General features: G+C 44.1%; 2 protein-coding genes and 1 long non-coding RNA gene across 3 annotated transcripts in view; 2 read left to right on the forward strand and 1 right to left on the reverse strand.

The window, feature by feature from the left end:
- CD164L2 (CD164 molecule like 2) overlaps nucleotides 1-3,886 on the forward strand; it is a 33,370-nt gene extending 29,484 nt beyond the window's left edge. Inside the window, exon 6 of the mRNA XM_081869807.1 lies at nucleotides 3,007-3,886. Within this exon, the coding sequence (XP_081725933.1) occupies nucleotides 3,007-3,013 (7 nt within the window). The 3' untranslated portion in view covers nucleotides 3,014-3,886. The remainder of the gene's footprint in view (nucleotides 1-3,006) is intronic.
- A 2,919-nt stretch (nucleotides 3,887-6,805) lies between these two features.
- Nucleotides 6,806-17,528, forward strand: LOC309346010 (ficolin-2-like). The gene is made up of 6 exons (XM_081869634.1): nucleotides 6,806-7,224; nucleotides 10,018-10,053; nucleotides 12,605-12,732; nucleotides 13,448-13,577; nucleotides 14,526-14,660; nucleotides 17,222-17,528. Exons 1-6 carry the CDS (start codon nucleotides 7,134-7,136, stop codon nucleotides 17,461-17,463), a joined length of 762 nt encoding a protein of 253 aa, XP_081725760.1. The 5' UTR covers nucleotides 6,806-7,133; the 3' UTR covers nucleotides 17,464-17,528.
- Nucleotides 8,111-10,005, reverse strand: LOC309346265. The gene is made up of 3 exons (XR_014158543.1): nucleotides 9,918-10,005; nucleotides 8,453-9,547; nucleotides 8,111-8,419 (listed from the first exon to the last, which is right to left on the reverse strand). It is a non-coding gene; the product is annotated as an uncharacterized lncRNA (long non-coding RNA).
- Nucleotides 17,529-19,947: the final 2,419 nt, after the last annotated feature.

Raw genomic sequence — 19,947 nt, forward strand, 5'->3', positions numbered from 1 at the left:
AGACCAATTTCCCCCGTGGTGGTGTGCTTGTGCAGTCCCACAGATGCAAATAAAAGACACTGAATTTGACCTCCCAGAAAAATAGTCTGTTTTTAAAAGAGAGAGAAAAGCAAGCAAGTAGGTTTCTTCATTTGCTTGAAAACATACGAACAACAGATGCTGCAGTCTTGGAAGCCTGGGGAATTGCAAACTTAAGTTTCCAGTGATTTGTGAGGTGGGGGGCTGCAGCACCCTGGCCCTTCCTCATTATAGCAAATAAGTTAGGTAGAATCAGGCAGGTTTGCAAAATTATGCAGGTCAGTGTGTAGTATTTCGAGTCTTAGCACAATATTTTTTGTTGTGTGCATAGGCGCCGACTCCATGGGGCCTGAGGGGGCCCGAGCCCCCTCAAAAATTCATTTGGGGGGGCTCTGCCCCCCCCAATAATTTAAGAAAATTATTAGTTATATTATGCTTTGTAAAATCACAAAATTATGTTGGTATTTTTTATTTTCCTTGTTTGACGATAGTTACCTTTTAAAATACATTCAGTAATGAGTTAAAACAAAGCCACTCCCGATCTAGAGAGGGGGTGGGGTTGCAGGCTCTCGACCCATCAACAATCTCGCGGGGCTGGCCTCAGCCCCGCGAGAAGCGGGGATTCCCTCTAGCTCATTAATATTCACTGCCCACGGCGGCAGCCAATCGGCTGCCGCAAAGGGCGGGCCCTCACAGGTTCACTTAAGGTCGGGGCAGCCCGGGGCTCACCCCTTTCGTTCCCCCAGCAGCAGCGGTTTGGAGGTCTTGGGCCCCCCCAATATTTTTTATAAGTCGGTATGGGCCCCCGCCCCCCCAATATTTTTTATAAGTCGGCGCCCCTGGTTCTGTGTTCGTGTGGTTTTGTTTTTTAAAAACCAAGGCAGAGAACACACCATCCCAAGTGATAGCACAGAAGTTACAGGAGGAACAGGGAGCTGTTGTCCTCCAGAATATGTTGCTGGACTACGACTCCATCATCTCTGACCACTGACTGTGCTTCCTGGGGCTGATGGAGTCTAGCCATATCTGATGGGCCTAAGTTGTCCTTCCCTGAGTGATAGGGTGTAATCCGTGTGAATATCCCAGGAGTGGGTCTTGCTCTTCCCCTTCCTGGAGCGTATCTGTCCACCACGAAATGGCATTTGCACTGTGAGAAGTGTCTAAACAAACACTGGACATTTACAGGATTTGGTCCTCCATGTGGGGGTGGAAACAGTGTCTTATTCTCAAGAGATGTCTCAACAGCAGGAGTGTCACCTCAGGTTTTCGTTTTGCTTTTCAGATGATGGGCTGGGAGAAAAGGGATAAGATTTACTGCAAAATGCAATGATCTCCTCTTGTTTGGGACGTTTTTAGCTGTCCCAAACAACAAGAACCCACAAACAAACGATACCATTAATGATAATTTGTTGAGGTTACCTTTTTTTCATACCACAGAATATCTCAAAATCTCTTTGCTTATAATAATTTTTATATAATATCTAAAATGGGCTGGGAGGGGGGGAGAAAGTGTGATTTTCATCAAAACACACAGAGAGAGACTGTTCTGAATCACGGTTCAACCATTCTGGGACTGAACTCTTGATATCACCTTTGAAAGTATCCAGTTCCTTTCACTCATGTTCATGAGAGTTACTAATTCTTAAATTAGATTTATACCCCATTTCTCAGCCAAGATGGTTGAAATAAGCCCATGATAAAAATCCATTGTAAATTATAGTCTCTGATGTGGCATTGCTAATCTCCCTCCACAAGTCTCTGCATATATGTCTTGTAAGACCCTGTATTATATGGGGGGGTTTTTGGTTAGTTTCCATTGCATGTTTGGGTGGCCATTAGACACCCCCATGAGTACAAATTTTAACATTAGAACTGGTCTGAGGCTTTAACACTGTAATCATATGCATCAGGTGCACAACCTGTTGCCCCGCCCCCTCCCAATGTTGTTGGACTCTGCCCCCATCAGCTCCTACAAGGGATGGTGGGAGTTGGAGTCAGAGAGCAGCTAGAGGGGCGCTGGTTCCTGGGCCTGATAAACATCTGTTCAGAAATTAAGGCTGCAATGCTATACCTAGTTACCCAGGAGAGAACCCTGCTGAATTCAGAGATTCAGCGCATTCCTAACCATACCTCTTCAGAAGTGTGTTCTATTGAATTCAGCAGGGAACATCTTGGTAGACATGCTTAGGGTCGCTCTGCAAGTAGGTGAGTATAGAACTGCTGCCTGACAACAGTCTTTTGCATGTCTACTCAGAAGTAAGTCGCCTGGGAATAAGCTGCACTGAACACTGTTGGATGGAGCTAGTATGAACTGTGCTGCAAACTTAACTTTTCCTCACTTTTCAGAAACAAGAAGAAAGTGCCTCTTGTAACTTGAGAATGGCCAGCTTAGAGCTGAGATGGTCTTGTTCCCAACAATTTAATTCTTCTCTTCTGCAAAATTGGGTATCTAATTTGGTGCCCAAATGTCTCATATCTTGGATGTTACCATGTATTGATTATTTTATTTGATGTTTCATATTTAACAGCATTCAGGGAGTGACATGCAATGGCATGGCACCTGATGTGGCATATGTTTGATAAGATGCAATGGTGCATAGGTTCTGGCAGTAGAGAGCCGTTCACATTTCATGCTGCCTGCCTGCCTAAGGTGGTAAGAAGACTAAGTTGCTCTAATTCTGAAATTAAAATCCCTAAATTTTCAAATTAAAGAGGTCTGCAAATAAAGATGTAAGTGGTGAAGCTGGCAGTGCCGACACATGTATGTTATGAAATCCAGCCATTCACAAATTACACAAGTTGCACCTTCCTGGTTTACCAGGTGAAGTTGTTTCCAGCGCTGAGGAAAGCAAGGGAGAAGTCGCTGTTACAGATCTGCCATTTTGGCTGAGCTAGGTGCTCCCCCTGCTGTCTGCTCTCTTGCCTGGTGAAGTGTTTTCCCCACCCCACCCCTGTGTCCCCCCCTTCTCATTTGTTCCATCACATTAGGATCTGATGGCTGATCTCCAAGGAGCTGCCTTGATAAGCGTTTCTCTTGCGGGAGGAGTTGCTGGAGAAGAGGAGGCTGCCTGTGGCTGCATTAGGAGCCAGGACTCTTTCCCTCTCTCTCTTCTTCAAATGGAGCTGCTGAAGTGGGAGATCTGCTCCAGACCTAAACAGCCTATTGTCACGATGGGTGATGCTTGGCTCAGATACCTGGATCCTTTAGACTTGCTGCGGAAATAGTATAAATATATACATGAGATACTAGCAAGCTCAAGCTGCAGGGATCTGCTTCGTATGTAACTGTGTGAGGTTAAGGACACCTTCAAATGATTGTGGGGTTTTCTTTCTATTTTTTCCCCTTCTGTGCAACCTGCTTTTGGTTGATTATCCTTATTCTAAGCCCACAAGGATCCTGTTTCAGTACCTGCCGGTCCTGTATATTTGTTCTTAAATGCTGCACCAAAAGTGGAATGTCCAGTGGAACTTGGGGCTACTTCACCCGTGTGACTTCTTTCTCCCTCCACCCAATATTGTTTAAACCAGATCACTCTAAAAAGTCAGAGTCTTATGCAGATGTCAAGACACTTGGGTCACGATGTTAACTTCTTGCACAAGAGAGTTGGGGTGGGTCTCCTTCACGCTCGTTCTTGCGGGGGAGTTTCCGGTAAGGGAGTTGAATCAGAGCAGCTGACTTGTTAACGCTGAACCCAACCGATGTTGGACTTCATTGGGAGTTGCCTGTCCATTAAAGAGTGGATCCTTCTAAGAGTCCAGTTCTCAGCTGCCTCCCTGGAAAAACAAAGAACACCCCTTACTGTGGAATGGCAGTGAACACAACGGGGGAAGATGCCTCTAAAATAAAACAAAATATTTGTGGAACGCATTTTGTGTTATTGTTATTGAACAGTTCGTACTTCTACGCATTTGGGGATAACTTTGATTATAACCGCAATGTTGTAAGCCACCCTTCTTTCATCTAGTGCCATTGATATTTCGGACTCCCGACTCCCATCATCCCCAGCGAACATGGCTGATGGTCAGTGATTATGGGAGTTTTAGTTCAACAGTGTGTGGACAGCACCAAGCTTGGAGAAGGCTGCTGTAATATTTGTCAGCTACTGCTTTTATAACATTATTCTACTGGAAAATTTGTTTAATTGAAATATTTCTAAGCGGTTTTTCTATGCAGCTTGCAAGAGTGAAAATAATGTAAAAAAGAAAAGAACCCTTCCACACAAATATCTTCTTTGTTCCCCCAACTGTCCAAGATAAAAACCAATACATGTACTAATTAAACCACTCTTCACAGCACTGCTAACCCAGAGTCCAAGGCAGGCAGGACTTTACCACCATCCTAGTAACAACTACTTAATATTACTCTAGCTAAAGCTATTGAACCTGGGAGCTTCATATCGGATGATATGGAGGCAATGTGTTCTTGTTGCGGGAGTTCACTGGCTGTGTTTGGCAGAGCTGAGCAAAGAATGTACCGGTATGTACTGGACCCTCCCCCCGAGAAGCAGAGGCACAGTGAAATATAGCAACTTGTTTCTTATTTCCTTTAAAGAAAAGGCTGTGCTCAGAGTTGTTTACCTTGATTATTTATTTGCAGTCTTCAGCCATAATGGTTCTCAAAGCGGTTTCAGGATAATAAAATCAGATTTATAGGTGGTCCCCGCCGTTCTCACTGTGATGCATCCCTGGAAATATATGCAAGCACTGGAAAAGGTACATTTCTAAAACAGCATGATGGCTCTGGTCTGAGAGAGTGCCAGAGGGGAGAGGTTAGACCTTAGCAGCAGGGATGGATTTTGCAGGGGGGGGCGTGTTGGGGTGCCCATTAGTAAGCTCTGTCCACCTTTCACAGAATCACTGTTTAAATTTTCCATAGTGCCCTGGATTGATACTTTAGGGTATATGTTTTTCTGTATACATATATGCATCCTGAGCACTAACACTCCAACAGATCTTGCGTCCCCATTAGGTTTCCGGGGGGGGGGGTCACCAAAGTCACAACTCTGTTTCTCAACACAGAACAGTTTCAGCTTCTCTGTGTCTTTTAAATGCAAACTGGATCAGATTTCTCTCTCATCCCCCAGTGCTATTTTTCTAGAAAAAGAGGTGCCAGAACTCACCATGAACACCTCCCTCATTCTCTTAGAATGGCAATGGTGCCCACCTGAGAGGTGCTGGAACTGAGTTCCTGTGAGTTTCCCCTGGAAAAAAAAGCTCTGTTCCTTCCTAACAGAAGCCCACATATGCACATACTCATTAGTAGGGATGGGATTCGCAATCACAGACTGACGTGACAAGTCCCCCCACCCCCGCAATTCCCTAGGACAAACACTATTCATTTTGCAAAATGGTTCATAAAAACTCAAACAGGGAACCTTTGGACTATTCTTATCACCTAATTGGCTTTGATTCTTCGAAAAATTATGAGCCCTGTAAATGTAAAGCTTCTCATTACCCATTATCGCCATCCATTTGTATGCCCCCAGAGGTATTGAATTTTATCTTGAGTTGTGCACAATGTGAAGTCATCAAAACGCAACGTCCATTTCAGTTAGTTTTTACAGAATCATACCCAGCTTTTTAAAAGTGTGTATTTGGGTAGAGGAAGTTACTTGGATGTTGTTTCTGTGTCAGTCTATCTATCTATCTATCTATCTATCTATTATTTATATATTATTTGCCACAAGAAGACTGGGAAAGAATCAAAGTGAAACAAATCACTTGCACGTTTTGCTAGTAAGTAACCAGGATTGAACTGGATAGAATTAACTGCAGAATAAACATGCATTGGATCAGGATAAATGTTCTCCATTCCTAATTCATTCTCTCTTCTCCTCACCCCACACTCTCTTTCCTTCCCTCCTTCCCCTCCCCCTCCTTTTCTCTTTCTTCCCTTCCCTGTGCTTGGAGGCCAAGCCCCCATGGTGTTCTCTTGGACTTACTGCTACTATAGCTGCCATAGCAAACCTTATCCTCTCTCTTCCTCTCCAAACCTGCTTTTAATAGTCCCCACTCCATGATTTAGAATACATTCACAGGGTGGTGTTTGCCCACAAGTGATATAGAAGTCAATGGGTATGGCATGAGACACTCAGACTAACACAGAAGTCTTGACTTTCCAGGCCAGGGTATGGGTTGTATTCATGAATTCTGTGTCTTTAACAATATGCTACTTGCTCAATATAGAAAAGAAATACGACCCCCCCCCCAAAAAAATCCAGTAACATTTACATTTTAGGTGAAAATATTTACTGCCTGTCCTCCCCAATGTTAAAAAGTCTCTGGATTGTTTCCTCTTTCATGTGAGAAATAAATGAAAAACATCACATGATGAACTGAGGGCGAGAAATGAGAACCCTTGCGCAATTAAGAAATGACCTCTGTTTTCTTTATAAAGCTAGGCTTGAACCAGTAAGCTTTATGACCTCCCTCTGCCCCCAAGTGAACAATCCTGTCCTCATGCACTGGAGAGACAAAACAGATAAGAAACACGAGAACAAATGTTAATGGCTCCTTTAGCACCTCCATAAAACAGAGTTCAAGGAAATACACAGTTCGAGAAACAGTTGCAACATTATAATGGCATCTTCTAAACAGCTGCCCTTCAGTTTTGGTTTTTTTGGATTTTGTGTGTGTGTGTGTGTGCTGCAAAAAAATCTCCTGTGAAAATGCCAACAGTCACTCGAAACCTGATCGGCTCTCAAACATTCATGAACATGCAAACAAGGAAAAGCTCAGTATCAAATTTGTCTTTTCTGAATGTTGTTTTCACCCCTACTCGTTAGGCAAATAGAAGGGGAAAGTCTTCTGCACAAAGTGAAGTTGTGCGTGCTACAGTTTCCTTTAAAGGAAGAAAGAGACTATTGATTTGAAGTCTGGCACACGTTATGCTGTTTGGGTGAGGCAAAACATGACCTCTTCACCACCTCTACACATACCCTCTGGGAAATGGGAAATTAATAGCCAATAATAGTTCTTTATTGCTGCTTTCTTGACTTGGAACCATGTTGGGAAATCTTCCCAATATAAGCCTCCTGGAGTGTCATTGGTCCCAGCAAGTATATAAGGAGAGCAGGACAGGGAGACAGTAAATTGCACAGAGGAACAAGGAAGCCATGCATCTGGAGCTGTGTTGCAGGGTTTTTGCAGTCTTGCTCTGTTTTCCCACCTGGATGGAGGCAACTGGTGATTCCAACAAATGCGCAGGTAAGAGATTTTAATTTCTTGCCAGTAAGTAAAGCCATTTTATACCATGTCAGGCCAATGGTCCTGCCAGCTCCATATTGGCAGCTCTCCATGATTCATATGGAGGGTGGGAGGAGAGTCTTCCCCAGTCGTACTTGGAGATGCCATGGTTGAGCCTGGGACCTTCTGCATGAAAAGCATGTGTTCCACAAATGAACCATGGCTTCTTCCACCCTTGGAGAATGCTGGACATCACACAAAGATCATGATGGGAGGAGTGGTTTCTACATTTTTGTGAGTCGTTTTTACATACTTAAAGGTTGGCATATCCCTGGGTACACAGAAATATATATGCATGTAAATTATTGTTTTTTAAAAGCAAAACACCAAATGGTCTGATGAGGACCTTTGAACTTCTGAAAGCATTCATGTGTCAGATGAGATTTTGTGGGGTGGGTGAGGTGGAGACGGAAGAGGGAACTGGTGTGCTCAAGCCCTTAATAGTTTCTGGTAGATAAACTAGGGTTGGAGGAATGTGAGCTGAGAGGCTAAATAATTCAGCTCCCAGAATTATTTCAGGAGGATGAAAGGGGGGACATATTTTCCAGCTGTTCAGAACCTCCACCCCAAGATATAGCAATAGGTTTCAATCCTGAGTCCTAGAAAGCAAGGCATCGGAGCCTGGGAAAGGGGAAAGATGACTGTTTCCCTTTCCTGAAATCTCTCTCTCTCTCTCTCTCTCTCTCTCTCTCTCTCTCTCACACACACACACACACACACACACACACACACACACACGATGGTTATAAGGTTTTCTGAAGCCCTGAGCAAAAGCATTCCTCTTAACAGGTGGGGATACACTGCAACATTTTGTTTTAGGTACCACCTGATATTTATTTATTTCTACCTTTCCCACTTGATTTTCATCCGCCTCTGTGGAGTTGTGCTGTCCTTTGAATTGTGACACTGGTGCAGTACCGACTACTATTAGGCAAAGGGAGGTGACTGCCTCAAACAGCAGATGTTAGGGCAATGGAAGCACCTGCCTGGCTGTTTTCCCCATGTCCCCCGGTTGAAACTTTCTCCTCTGATAGAGTTGTCAGTGTCACATGCCCTGCCCTATACCCCTAGATACTAAGCAGCCAGTCCTGGATCGTGGTCCTCTGCATAATGCCCAGGGGTGTAAGTGTTTACTGAACATAGCAGGGGTAAGGAGCTCCTGGTCTGTGGGGCAATTTTGGCCCAGCACAGGTCCCAATTTGGCCCGTGGAGCCATTTTCCTCAAACCATGCCCACCTGCCCCACACCTGGGCCAATGTGTAACATCAGGTGTGGAGCAGGTTGGGATGCAGCTGGCACGGCTGCACATGCCAGTTCCCCATGGATAGCACAGCTGATCCTTGCAGAGAGAAAGGTTGCTCGCTGCTTGTCAGCTGATGGGCGGTGACTTCAAGCCTGCTGCATCAGGGAGGAACTGGATTGTGCAGCTGATCCCTACAGAAAGGGAAGTGTTGAGCATATAGGGATGGCAAAGTTCCTTGACCTGTGCTTCCCAATGACAGAATATCATGGTGAAATGAAAATGGGCAGTTCAAGGACACATTCCAGCCAGGCATAAAAGAAGGTGTGTAGCTTGTTGAAGACTGATGAAGGCCAGAAAAGAGAGGCCTCGAGGGCCACATGTGAGCCTCCCCATTGTTGAAACAGGGTCTAATCTCAGGTGGACACTGACGTTAACATAGGGGGTGAAATACTTCATTCCCTATCTTTTCCCACAGAAGTGAAGATTGTGGGTCTTTTGGGTGATGAGAAGCTTTGCTTTCCTGAAGGGATGTCCTGGGTTTCCTGGAGTGGCAGGAACCCCTGAGAATCCTGGGAGCTGTAGTTTGTTAATGGTGCTGAGAGTTGTTAAGAGACCCCAATTCTCCTCACAGAGCTGCCGTTTCCAGAGTTCCCTGAGAAGAGGCATTGATTGTAAAACCACTTTGGGGTTTCTAACTCTGTGAGGGGAGTAGGATCTGTCCCACCTCTTAAAAACAAACATTCCAGATCCTAGATATGCCAAAAACAGAAATAAAGAGAAGCATGGCAATCTTCAGTTTAGCAAAGCCAGGGATTGATTTTGGATGGCAGGTGTGAAACTTGATACCTGCAGCACTTGTTGGGAGGAACTTAGCCTGTAGACTCCCTTCGGTCTACCAGCTGACCTCATGACTACAACATCAACCTAAGTTTTGTACCCTTCCCCCACTCCCCTATTTGCCTCAACTCTCTACCCCACCCTTTATGGGTGACATCTGGAGAACTGGAAAGTGTGCCACAAGTTTGTGACATTTGGTGAGTCCTAATCAAGGTATTAGGGACACGGGTGGTGCTGTGGGTTAAACCAGAGAGCCTAGGACTTGCCGATCAGAAGGTCAGCGGTTCGAATCCCCACGACGGGGTGAGCTCCCGTTGCTCGGTCCCTGCTCCTGTCAACCTAGCAGTTCGAAAGCAAGCGAAAAAGTGTAAGTAGATAAATAGGTACCGCTCTGGCGGGAAGGTAAACGGCATTTCCATGCACTGCTCTGGTTTGTCAGAAGCGGCTTAGTCATGCTGGCCACATGACCCGGAAGCTGTACACCGGCTCCCTCGGCCAATAAAGCGAGATGAGCGCCGCAACCCCAGAGTCGGCCACGACTAGACCTAATGGTCAGGGGTCCCTTTACCTTTACCTTAATCAAGGTATTGCCCAATTGCGGGTTTTGGAATCATTTCGCCTTCAGTGTATTGTTACGATTTGCTTAGTAACAAGTTTTTTTTTTTAAATATCAGGTGATCGAGGAGATCTTTTGGCCCTCTGCCAATCCGGTGAGTTTTTTTCTTGCTTCTCTTGGGAAATGCACCCTCTGCCATCTAGTGGCTCAACTTTATAATAATCCTCAAACTCTAATAATATAAAATCGCAAGGATGTTGTCGCTTTGCAGTTCAGTTTGCCCCAGACAGGTGGCACTTAGAACTACAGTGTGACGAGCTACTGGGCTGTCCGGCAGGTGGACCAATGGACAGAGATGCAGGTCAAGGTAATGTGAGGAGGAGAGGCAGGTGGGCAGCTCAGGCGATTAACCCAGGTGAAGCAAAGGGGAGGGATCTGGAGAACAGAGATGAGGGTGGGCAGCCCAGGCAAGTAGCCCAGGTGAGGAAAGGATGAAGGAACTGGAGGACAGAGATGCAGGCAAGCCAGCAGGGGGCTCAGGTGAGTTGCAGAGACCTGGTGAGGTCCAAGGTTTTCTTTTGTGAAGTGCAAAGGGAGGGAGGAGGGTTGGCCAGGGAAGGAAGGTTGACAGAGTTCAAAGGAAGGGGGGCAGCAGTTGGTGAGCTGGAAAGGGAGGGTGTAGGGGGTTGGCGAGAGAAGCAAGTAGGGCTTCAACCCTAGTGTACTATATGTTGTTGTTTAGTCGTGTCCGACTCTTCGTGACCCCATGGACCAGAGCTCGCCAGGCACTCCTGTCTTCCGCTGCCTCCTGCAGTTTGGTCAAACTCATGCTGGTAGCTTCGTAAACACTGTCCAACCATCTCGTTCCTCTGTCGTCCCCTTCTCCCTGTGCCCTCAATCTTTCCCAACATCAGGGTCTTTTCCAGGGAGTCTTCTCTTCCCATGAGGTGGCCAAAGTATTGGAGCCTCAGCTTCAGGATCCAGTGAGCACTCAGGACTGATTTCCTTAAGAATGGATAGGTTTCATATTTTTGCTGTCTATGGGACTCTCAAGAGTCTCCTCCAACACCATAATTCAAAAGCATCAATTCTTCAGTGATCAGCCTTCTTTATGGTCCAGCTCTCACTTCCATACATCACATGGTACACAAAGACAACAGTGTACTATATAATGATCCACAAACTGCCCCCAAATACCTACACCATGGGTAGTCAACATGGTGCCACCAGGGATGATGGGAATTGTAGTCCAGCAGCATCTGAACGGCACCACGTTGCCTACCCTAATTGCTTATGTGACAGTAGTTCCTCAGGACTGCCACGATAAGGAAGCGAGTCCATTGTGAGCTCTTCAAAGCCTCCCACAATTCTCCTTTCTTCAAAGGCATATGCGGACTTTGAAATCCCACAGCTTTTCTTCCTTCCTTTCATTCATTCATTATATATGGTTTAACATTCCCTTTTCGTGGTACGAAACGCGACTGAGCTGCTGATAAAATCCCAACATCATTAGGCAAAGCAGGGGCTGCTTCTAAATGCTTCAAAAGCCCCAGTGAATGAAGTTTCACATGCCTTATAAATGTAGAAGTGTTATAAAACGTAGAGATAAAAGGATGTCTCTTTTACCCAAGGGCCAGTTTAAAAATGTGGAGTAAAATTTGTAATCTGCATTAGCGACCTGTAGGAACACTTCTAGGCTAAAAGCAGACAGACTAAACAAGATCACTCTCACAAACACAAATAGCAAAATGAGAAACCCAGCTTTTGTGTGGACATTTTATAGTATACAATGTGAAAAAAGTGAGCTTTAAACTGTGTTGTAAGCAACAGTAATATTACATTAAACCAGCAGCTCCCAAACTTTTTTGTCCTCTGCCCCCTTGGTTCCACAAACTCATCCCCAGTGCTCCCTACCCCACCCTATAAAAATATTTATTCAGAATAGTGGTTTGGACAGCCCAATAGGGAAGATAATAACATAATAAAATTCACAACAGTCACAATTAATTGCACATTCATTCAAAATCCAATTAAAACCAATTAGTCAGATAATTCAACAAAACCAATGAACTTGATCCAGTGATCCCAGCTTTTCAAAATCTCATTCACACTTCCAGCACTCCCCACCCTAGGTAATCCCCCCACCCCCGGGGGTGGTACCACCCTCTTTGGGAACCGCTGCATTAAACAAGTGAAAATGAACCTATGGAGTGGTCTTAATGCACTGTCATCAATATCTGCAGGTTTTTTCATTGGTAGCACTGATGTTATGAAATTCACTCCCTGCTGGATAAGAGAGGCCCCCATCTGTATTGGCATTCTGCTGGCTTTCGAACTGTTTGCACAGGCATTCCTTTGACATCTTGACCTATTTAATTGGTGTTCTGGTTTAGCAGGATTTAATTCTGGATTTTAGAGTTGTTGTTTTTTATTATTATTTCGGTGTCATGACTTGGATTTTAGAGTTTTAATTGGATCCTTTTATTATGTGTTTTTATTCCAGATGCTTATATCTATCTTAATGTTTCTCTCATTGGTTTTTATACTTGTAAACAGCTTAGAAGCCTAATTTGGCATTAAGTGGCATATAAATAATAATCATATAATGACCGTAATTGGGAGCTGTGGTGGTATCCCTAGCTTGCTACATTTCCTGCCTCCATTGCCTTTCATCTTGCCTTTTGTCATTTGGCATATTCTCCCAGCACCAAGAAGCTGCAAGGAGCTGCTGAGCAAGGGGGAGTTCCTGAGCGGCTGGTACACCATCTATCTGCCAGGCTGCTGGCCCCTGAGGGTCTTCTGTGACATGGATACTGATGGAGGGGGCTGGCTGGTGAGTGGCTGCTTTGAGGTGAAGGCCCTGTATTGTTATTGGGATTTTTTGCTCCCGTTGGGTTTGATAATTTATTTATTAAACTTATTCGCCGCTTGTCATGTAAACGGTCTCCTAGTAATTTGCACTTTAAAAAAACTTTTACACAAATAACATAGAGAAGAAAATTTATGTAAAACATTAACATTCCATACAGCATGGGAAAATCAAGCTCTCTCTCTCTCTCTCTCTCTCTCTCACACACACACACACACACACACTTACAGCAATGGAAAACTTTGTAATTATGCTAACTTAAGAACATGGCAGTTTTTCCAACCCACTAACCAGCAGATTAAAATAAAAACACAAACACTGATCCTCCTGCACTCCGTTGCCCAGAAGTTGGCCGTCTTAAAAATCCCCTTCCCATACCTTCCAACACAACGCAGCCCAAATCCAGGATCTCATTTTCCAGGTCCGCATTTCCATGCCTGTGAAACCTAGGGTGGGAAGTCTCTTGCACTCCAAATGTTTCTGGATTCGAACTCTTAGCAGCCCTATCAGGCATGGTCAATAGCTAGGGGTGCTGGGATGTGAAGTCAAGCAAAAACTAGGACGCCATAGCCCCTGCCACTCAAACACTGGATGTGAGAGGCTGAATGAGAAAACAATACATTTACAGGCGATGTACTCATTTTTTTCTGCTATGTTTGTTTCTATATCTCTTTCTCAGGTGTTTCAGAAGCGGTTGGATGGGTCTGTTGATTTCTACCGTACCTGGAATGACTACAAGAAAGGCTTTGGGAACCAGCTATCAGAATTCTGGCTGGGCAACGAAAACATTCATCTCCTGACACGGGAGGGTAATCCCGCCTTTGATCTGGGGATAAGGGTGGAGGGGAAATTAGATTTGGTTTACAATGTAAGCTGAAGTTGCACAGCCATACCTCGAAATCCACACTTCTCTGAATTTTGCAGTGCAGTTCTCCAGTTAAGTAATGTTACAAAAAGTGCATGTGCAAGGGTAAAGTCTACATACAAATGGGGTAAAGTCTGCATACAAATGAATGTATTAGAAACAGCATACTATTGGGGAAAATAGTGTGCATAAATGTGTATATTCGCACACAAATGCATTCATTCATTCAAAACTGATGTCAACATGTGGGGAACTGAACTTAAGACTGGAAATCTGAAAGAAACCAGAAAGGACTTAGGTGCCAATCCTCATCTGGAAAAACATTCTTTCCAGGCCAGTAGCAGGGACCTGCTATGCTATTGTGAGCCTCTGGGAGTCAAAAGAGAGCTGTGTTTTTATTCCATCACAACAATAATATTGGATTTATTTGCAGCAGCCTATCTGTGCAGGATTTAAAAATACAATGTCTCCACTACCCTCTTCAACCCCACTCTTCTAATAGCAGCCCCCAGTTCAAAATTTTAAGACACCCAGTGATGTGTTTTGATATGACAGGCGCAAGAACCATTTTTTAAGGCAGCCCTGTTTAGGGAAGCTTTTCATGTTCAATGGTTATTGTATTTTAGTGTTTTGTTGGAAGCCACCCAGAGTGGAAACCCAGCCAGATGGGCGGGGTATAAATAATAATAATAATAATAATAATAATAATAATAATAATAATAAGTATTATTATTATTATTATTATTATTATTATTATTATTTTCAGCCTGAGGACCACGTCCCCAACCTTCTAGAGGCTGCTTTGGAAATATTTCTTGTGCCACATCGCACATAAGTTTTTCAAGTGTGCAAAAGGCAAAGTTGTGCTGAATTTCTGTCCTCTTTTCCTTAGGGGAGCACCAGCTGCGTGTGGACTTGGTAGACTTTGACGACCGCAAAACCTTTGCTCATTACCAGTCCTTCCAGCTCAGGGGAGAAGAGGAGAAGTATCAGCTTGTCCTGGGGCAATTCCTGGGTGGCACTGCAGGTGAGGGACTTCAAACCTGCTTTCCACACGCACTGTGGCCTGGTTTGCATGCCGCTTTAAACCAGGAGTGGGGAACTGGACCTGGTCAGAGGCATTTAGTGCATATACTGGAGATAACGGATCTCTGATATCAGATGGTATCAGGTGACTGACAGGTCGGCATGGTTTGCCTAAAATGGTCGTCTGGGCCAAATGCAGAGGCCTGGTGGGTGGGCCTAATTAGGCCCACAGGCCAAAGGCTCCCTGCTGCCATTTTAAATTATAGTTAAGCTTACCTATGGTTTGAACCATAGGTACAAACTATCTACAGCAAACCTTTTTAGAACTAAAATACCCAGCAGATGAAGTTAGACAACAGATCAACAGAGCCAGACTGATACCCAGAGAGAACTTGCTGCAAGACAGACCCAAAAAAGAAAATAACAGAACACCTCTAGTCATCACATACAGCTCCCAAGTTAAAACAGTACAACGCATCATCAGAGATCTACAACCTCTCCTGGACAATGACAGTTCTCTTTCTCAAGCTCTGGGAGGAAGACCTTTCATTGCCTCCAGACAGCCCCCCAATCTTAAACAACTCCTAACCCACAATAATACTATAACCAGACTTAACACGGACACTGGCACCAGAGCCTGCAATAAACCCAGATGCCAACTTTGCTGCCACATACACCCGGACAACACCATTACTGGCCCCAACAACATCACACATACCATCTCGGGACTATTTAATTGCTCATCGTCTAACATTGTGTATGCCATAAAATGCCAACAGTGTCCTTCAGCTCTCTATATTGGACAAACAGGCCAGACCTTACGCCAAAGAATAAACGGACATAAATCCGACATCAGGAACCACAAGACAGAAAAACCAGTAGGAGAACACTTCAATCTCCCAGGACATTCTATACAAGATCTCAAAGTAGCTGTTCTATTACAAAGGAATTTCAGAAATAGACTGGAAAGAGAAGCTGCTGAATTGCAACTTATCACCAAACTTAAAACTATGGAGAGACCTGGTTTGAACAAAGACATTGGATTCTTATCTCATTATACATGACAAAGCCATTTTTCACCTTCTCACCCCTTGCTTTTTCCTGTTAGACCTATTGCAGTCGTTAAGAGTCGTCAACAGGCTCATCGCAGCTATCTGCCAATCACCCATTCCCACCACCCTTCTGAGTAATACCCCTCCCTACCTTCTCACTATATAGAAAGGTCCGGTGACTTCTGTTTCAGTGTATCTGAAGAAGTGTGCATGCACACGAAAGCTCATACCTAGAACTAACTCAGTTGGTCTTTAAGGTGCTACTGGAAGGAATTTTTTTATTTTGTTTTGACTATGGTTTGAAGGTGAATGTACAGTGCGTTGGTGCATCTGGTGAGATTTCTCTTCCCTGCTCGCTCTGCTACACTGCTGTGAGCTAAGTCATCGTTTTAACTTGGGCTCATGGTTTGTCTCTCTCCAAACAAACTAAGAACTTTAAGCAAGGTTTGTTCTTGGTTTGTTTGTAGGGGGGAAATAAACCACAACTCTGGGTTTGGATGAAACACAGAGCCAAACTATGGCTTAGCACAGTGGCAGCAGGAGCAGGGAGGAATGAAGGGATATAACAGGCCAACAGTTACCCGCCCCTGCTCTATTCTAGCCTGCTGCTGTCAGGTATATGGTGAACATGGTGAATCAAGGATGATCCAACAGCTGTTCTACATGGAATTGGAGGGGAGGCAAATCTTGTCCTTTTCCTCAGGCAGCAAAATATATTGAGCTGGCCCTGTCACTTTGAAGACCAACATATTTAGTATTCACTCATTCTAGACCTGGGATTGCTGTTTTGTTACTCCAGCAATGGCTGCTGTTGGAAATGTAGCAGCAGAGATCATCCTGTGTGCAGCTAAAGGGTTAATTCTGTTACTGTTATAGTCAGCTAGCCAAGAGGGGAGGTGTGGCTTAGCAACTAGGCAGAGCAGCTTGATGTTTGCTGAGGTAGCACATGCTCAGATTGGTTATGTTGACCTGAGGGAGTTTTCCTCAGTATGTTTGGTTGACGTACAAGGCTTCTGCCAAAAGAAAGAAAAACCTCTGTTCCTTTCTTGTCACATTATACACTGTTTTTGTTCAATTTCCTCAGTAAACGGTTATCAGGATTTCTCTTTTCACTGCACTCCATTTGCATTATTTAAGTGACTTAGCTAGGAGCTGCCAGGTCTCCAGCTGCTGACAGACGCATCACTGGCACCTTACCTGCCCCCACCCGTTCCTAGAGCTACCATTTAAATTTCCTACAGTGCCCTGGAGCCGTACTGCATTGGGGGCACTGTGGGAAATTAAAGTGGTTATTCTCACACCCAGCAGCCGCTCAATGCTGATCAAAGGGCTGCTTCTCCTCCCAACCAGATGAGTCCACTAGGGCCTGATGACATGGAAAAGGCACTTTGACCGAAGCTCCCTCAGACCCAGAGGCACTGATGCTGTGGGGGGCGGGAAGAGAAATGTAATGGGCAGCAGACAAAGGAAAAAAGAGAGCACTTTTACACCACCTCTTTCTGCTCTGCAGGTGACTCCATGACCTTTCACAGCGGGCAGCGTTTTTCCACCCATGACAGTGACAATGACACCGGGACACAGAACTGCGCTGTCACTGTGCATGGAGCTTGGTGGTATCTCAACTGCTATAGGTCCAACCTGAATGGAGGCTATCCTATTGGTGATCGGAAAGGGCAGACCTATGGCATTGACTGGGCAACTGGCAAGGGCGTTGGCACCTCCTACAAGCGCACAGAGATGAAGATTCGCTAAAGAGATCCCATTTGAGGCCTAGAAAGCAACCAAAGGGAATGAGTAAAGCAAAAATTAAGCAGCTATATGGGTGTTTGTGTGTCTCTTTATTTTGCATGAGGGATTATTCTGCTTCCAAAATCCGTTCAAGCTTTTAATAGGTGAGGGAGAGGCTCCATTAGGGCAAAATGTTTACTGTCCATATTGAGGATGCCTAACAAGCAAAACATTTCAAATCACAAAGGCCAAAATCAATAATAATAAAAATACAATCCAGCCCAAAGTACCTGGTTTATTCAGCAAAATACTCAAATATTGAAACTGCGGCTAGCTATTTATTTATTTGCTTGTTAGCTACTTGATCAAAGAGCTCTCTAAGCAGTGTGAAAATAAAACACACCTAAAGTCCACCACTGCCAGTTAGAATACTTAATATTTGGCAACCTTTGTAAATGGATATGTCTGACTTTGTTTTGAGTTAAATGAAGCAGTCCCCTCTAGCCTAATTCTGGCAATATTCACACCATACATTCAATGCACTACAATACCTCTTTAAACGGTCATGACTCCCCACAAAGAATTCTGGGAGCTATAGTTCATTAATGGTGCCGACAGCTGTTAGGAGAGCAATATTCACCTCCAAAACCTACAGTTCCCAGAGTTCCCTGTAAAGTGGGATTGTTTGTTGAACTGCTCTGATAACTGTAGCTCTGTGAGGGGAATCGGGGCCTCCTCACAGCTATCAGTACCCTTAGCAAAATACAGCTTCCAGAATCCTTTGAGGAAAGCCATGGCTGTTTAGTAGTGTAGTGCTTTAAATGGCTGGTGTGAACCTGTCTGCTGTGACTGGCAACAGCTTTCCAAGGTTTCAAGTGGAGTCCTTTCGTTTTCCGGTCCTGATTTTTTGCGGGAGCTTTTAATAGGAGAGAGCAGAGGACTGGATGTCCTCGACCTCAAGGTAAGTCTCTATCCAGTTCACTTTGGTTGCCAAGGGAGGTTATGTAGGGATATTAAAGTGTTTGACAAGGCAATTTTCAACCATGGGTCATATCTGGATGAGAAAGAGGCATTAATAAAGCTAGGGCTGTAATCAGGAAGACCGTGAGTGCATTGGTATTGGAAAAGTGAGTCAAAAAGTCTTCAGGCCTATCCATTCTCTGTTTTCATACTGCCATTAACCTCTTTACTTTTTCCACCAGGTATTTCCTTTTGTTTTCTGTTGTCAGACTGTGGTTATCTACTTGACTTATATCGGTTTTATACCATCTTAGCTGATAGTTCCCACCCAAGCATTCTGGGAATTGTATTTTGCTAAGGATGCTGACAGTTCCCTGTTAGCAGCCTCTAGCACTGGCCTCCCATCACACAACAGCAATTATCATAGTTCTGAGGGAAGTAGTAATACCTGTTAAAAGTATACTAACAAACATATTGTTATGAGCACCCCGTTTCTCTGAGTGGTGAGAAATCCCAGGGGTTGTGGAACAGCACTTAACCAATTTTGTTTCCTTTTAGGGAGGAGATCACTGGAGACTCCTGGGTGGTTTGTAATATTTACGTTTATTTACAAATTTATTTAGTTACTTGATTTCACAGCATTTCTTTAGCGCTTGATTGTAACTAAAACTCTTGAGTGGTTTAACAAAAAAGACTCCCAGCAACATTAAAACATTACAAGTATCAGTTAAAACAACAACAACAGGTAAAAACAAGTATTAAGAACATTCAAAATATCATTAAAATCAGCAATGCCAAAAAGAAATTAAAACACATGTCTGGATTCTGCGGATAGGCTCCATGGTTCATTTTGCATAACATAAATCCCTGCATATTTTACATAAACTAAAACATTCAGTATTCCATTATTACATCCATCAAAACTTATTTACACTGTTGAATTTATCTGCCAATGTTTTCAAGTGTACACAATTTGCCCCCACATATTCAATAAACATTTTCCAATCTTCCTTAAATGTATGTTCTTCTTGTTCTCTTATTCTATATGTTAGGTTCGCAAGCTGCACATATTCCATCAGTTTAAATTGCCAGAGACAAAAATGTTTTAATCGGGCACCAAAGGATACAACAAAACTCCTGAATAATGGAAACAGGCAGGGAGTTCTAAAGTGAAGGTGCTGCCACACTAAAATATTAACAGTGTCAGTTAACAGTGCCAGTTCCACAGATCAAAGTGGCCGATTGGATATATATATATATATATGGGGGGGGTAGCGGTCCTGAAAGTAAACAGGTCCCAAACTGTTAAGGGCTTTATATACTAATAGTAACACGTTGAACTTGGCCCAATAGCAAATTGGCAATCCGTGCAGGTCTCTGAGCAAAGGTGTTAGATGCTGACAGGGTCGCATCGCTGTCAGCATCCTGCACAAGCTGTGGTTTTCCGGATCCAAGAAGCAAAAGCAAAGCCCCACGTAGAGCACACTGCAGTAATCCAATCCTCAAGTAACGAAAGCTTGAACCACTGGGGGCAAGCTTTCCTAGTCC

This window comes from Podarcis erhardii, assembly GCF_964252035.2.
Source record: "Podarcis erhardii genome assembly, chromosome: 7".
NCBI lineage: Eukaryota > Metazoa > Chordata > Lepidosauria > Squamata > Lacertidae > Podarcis > Podarcis erhardii.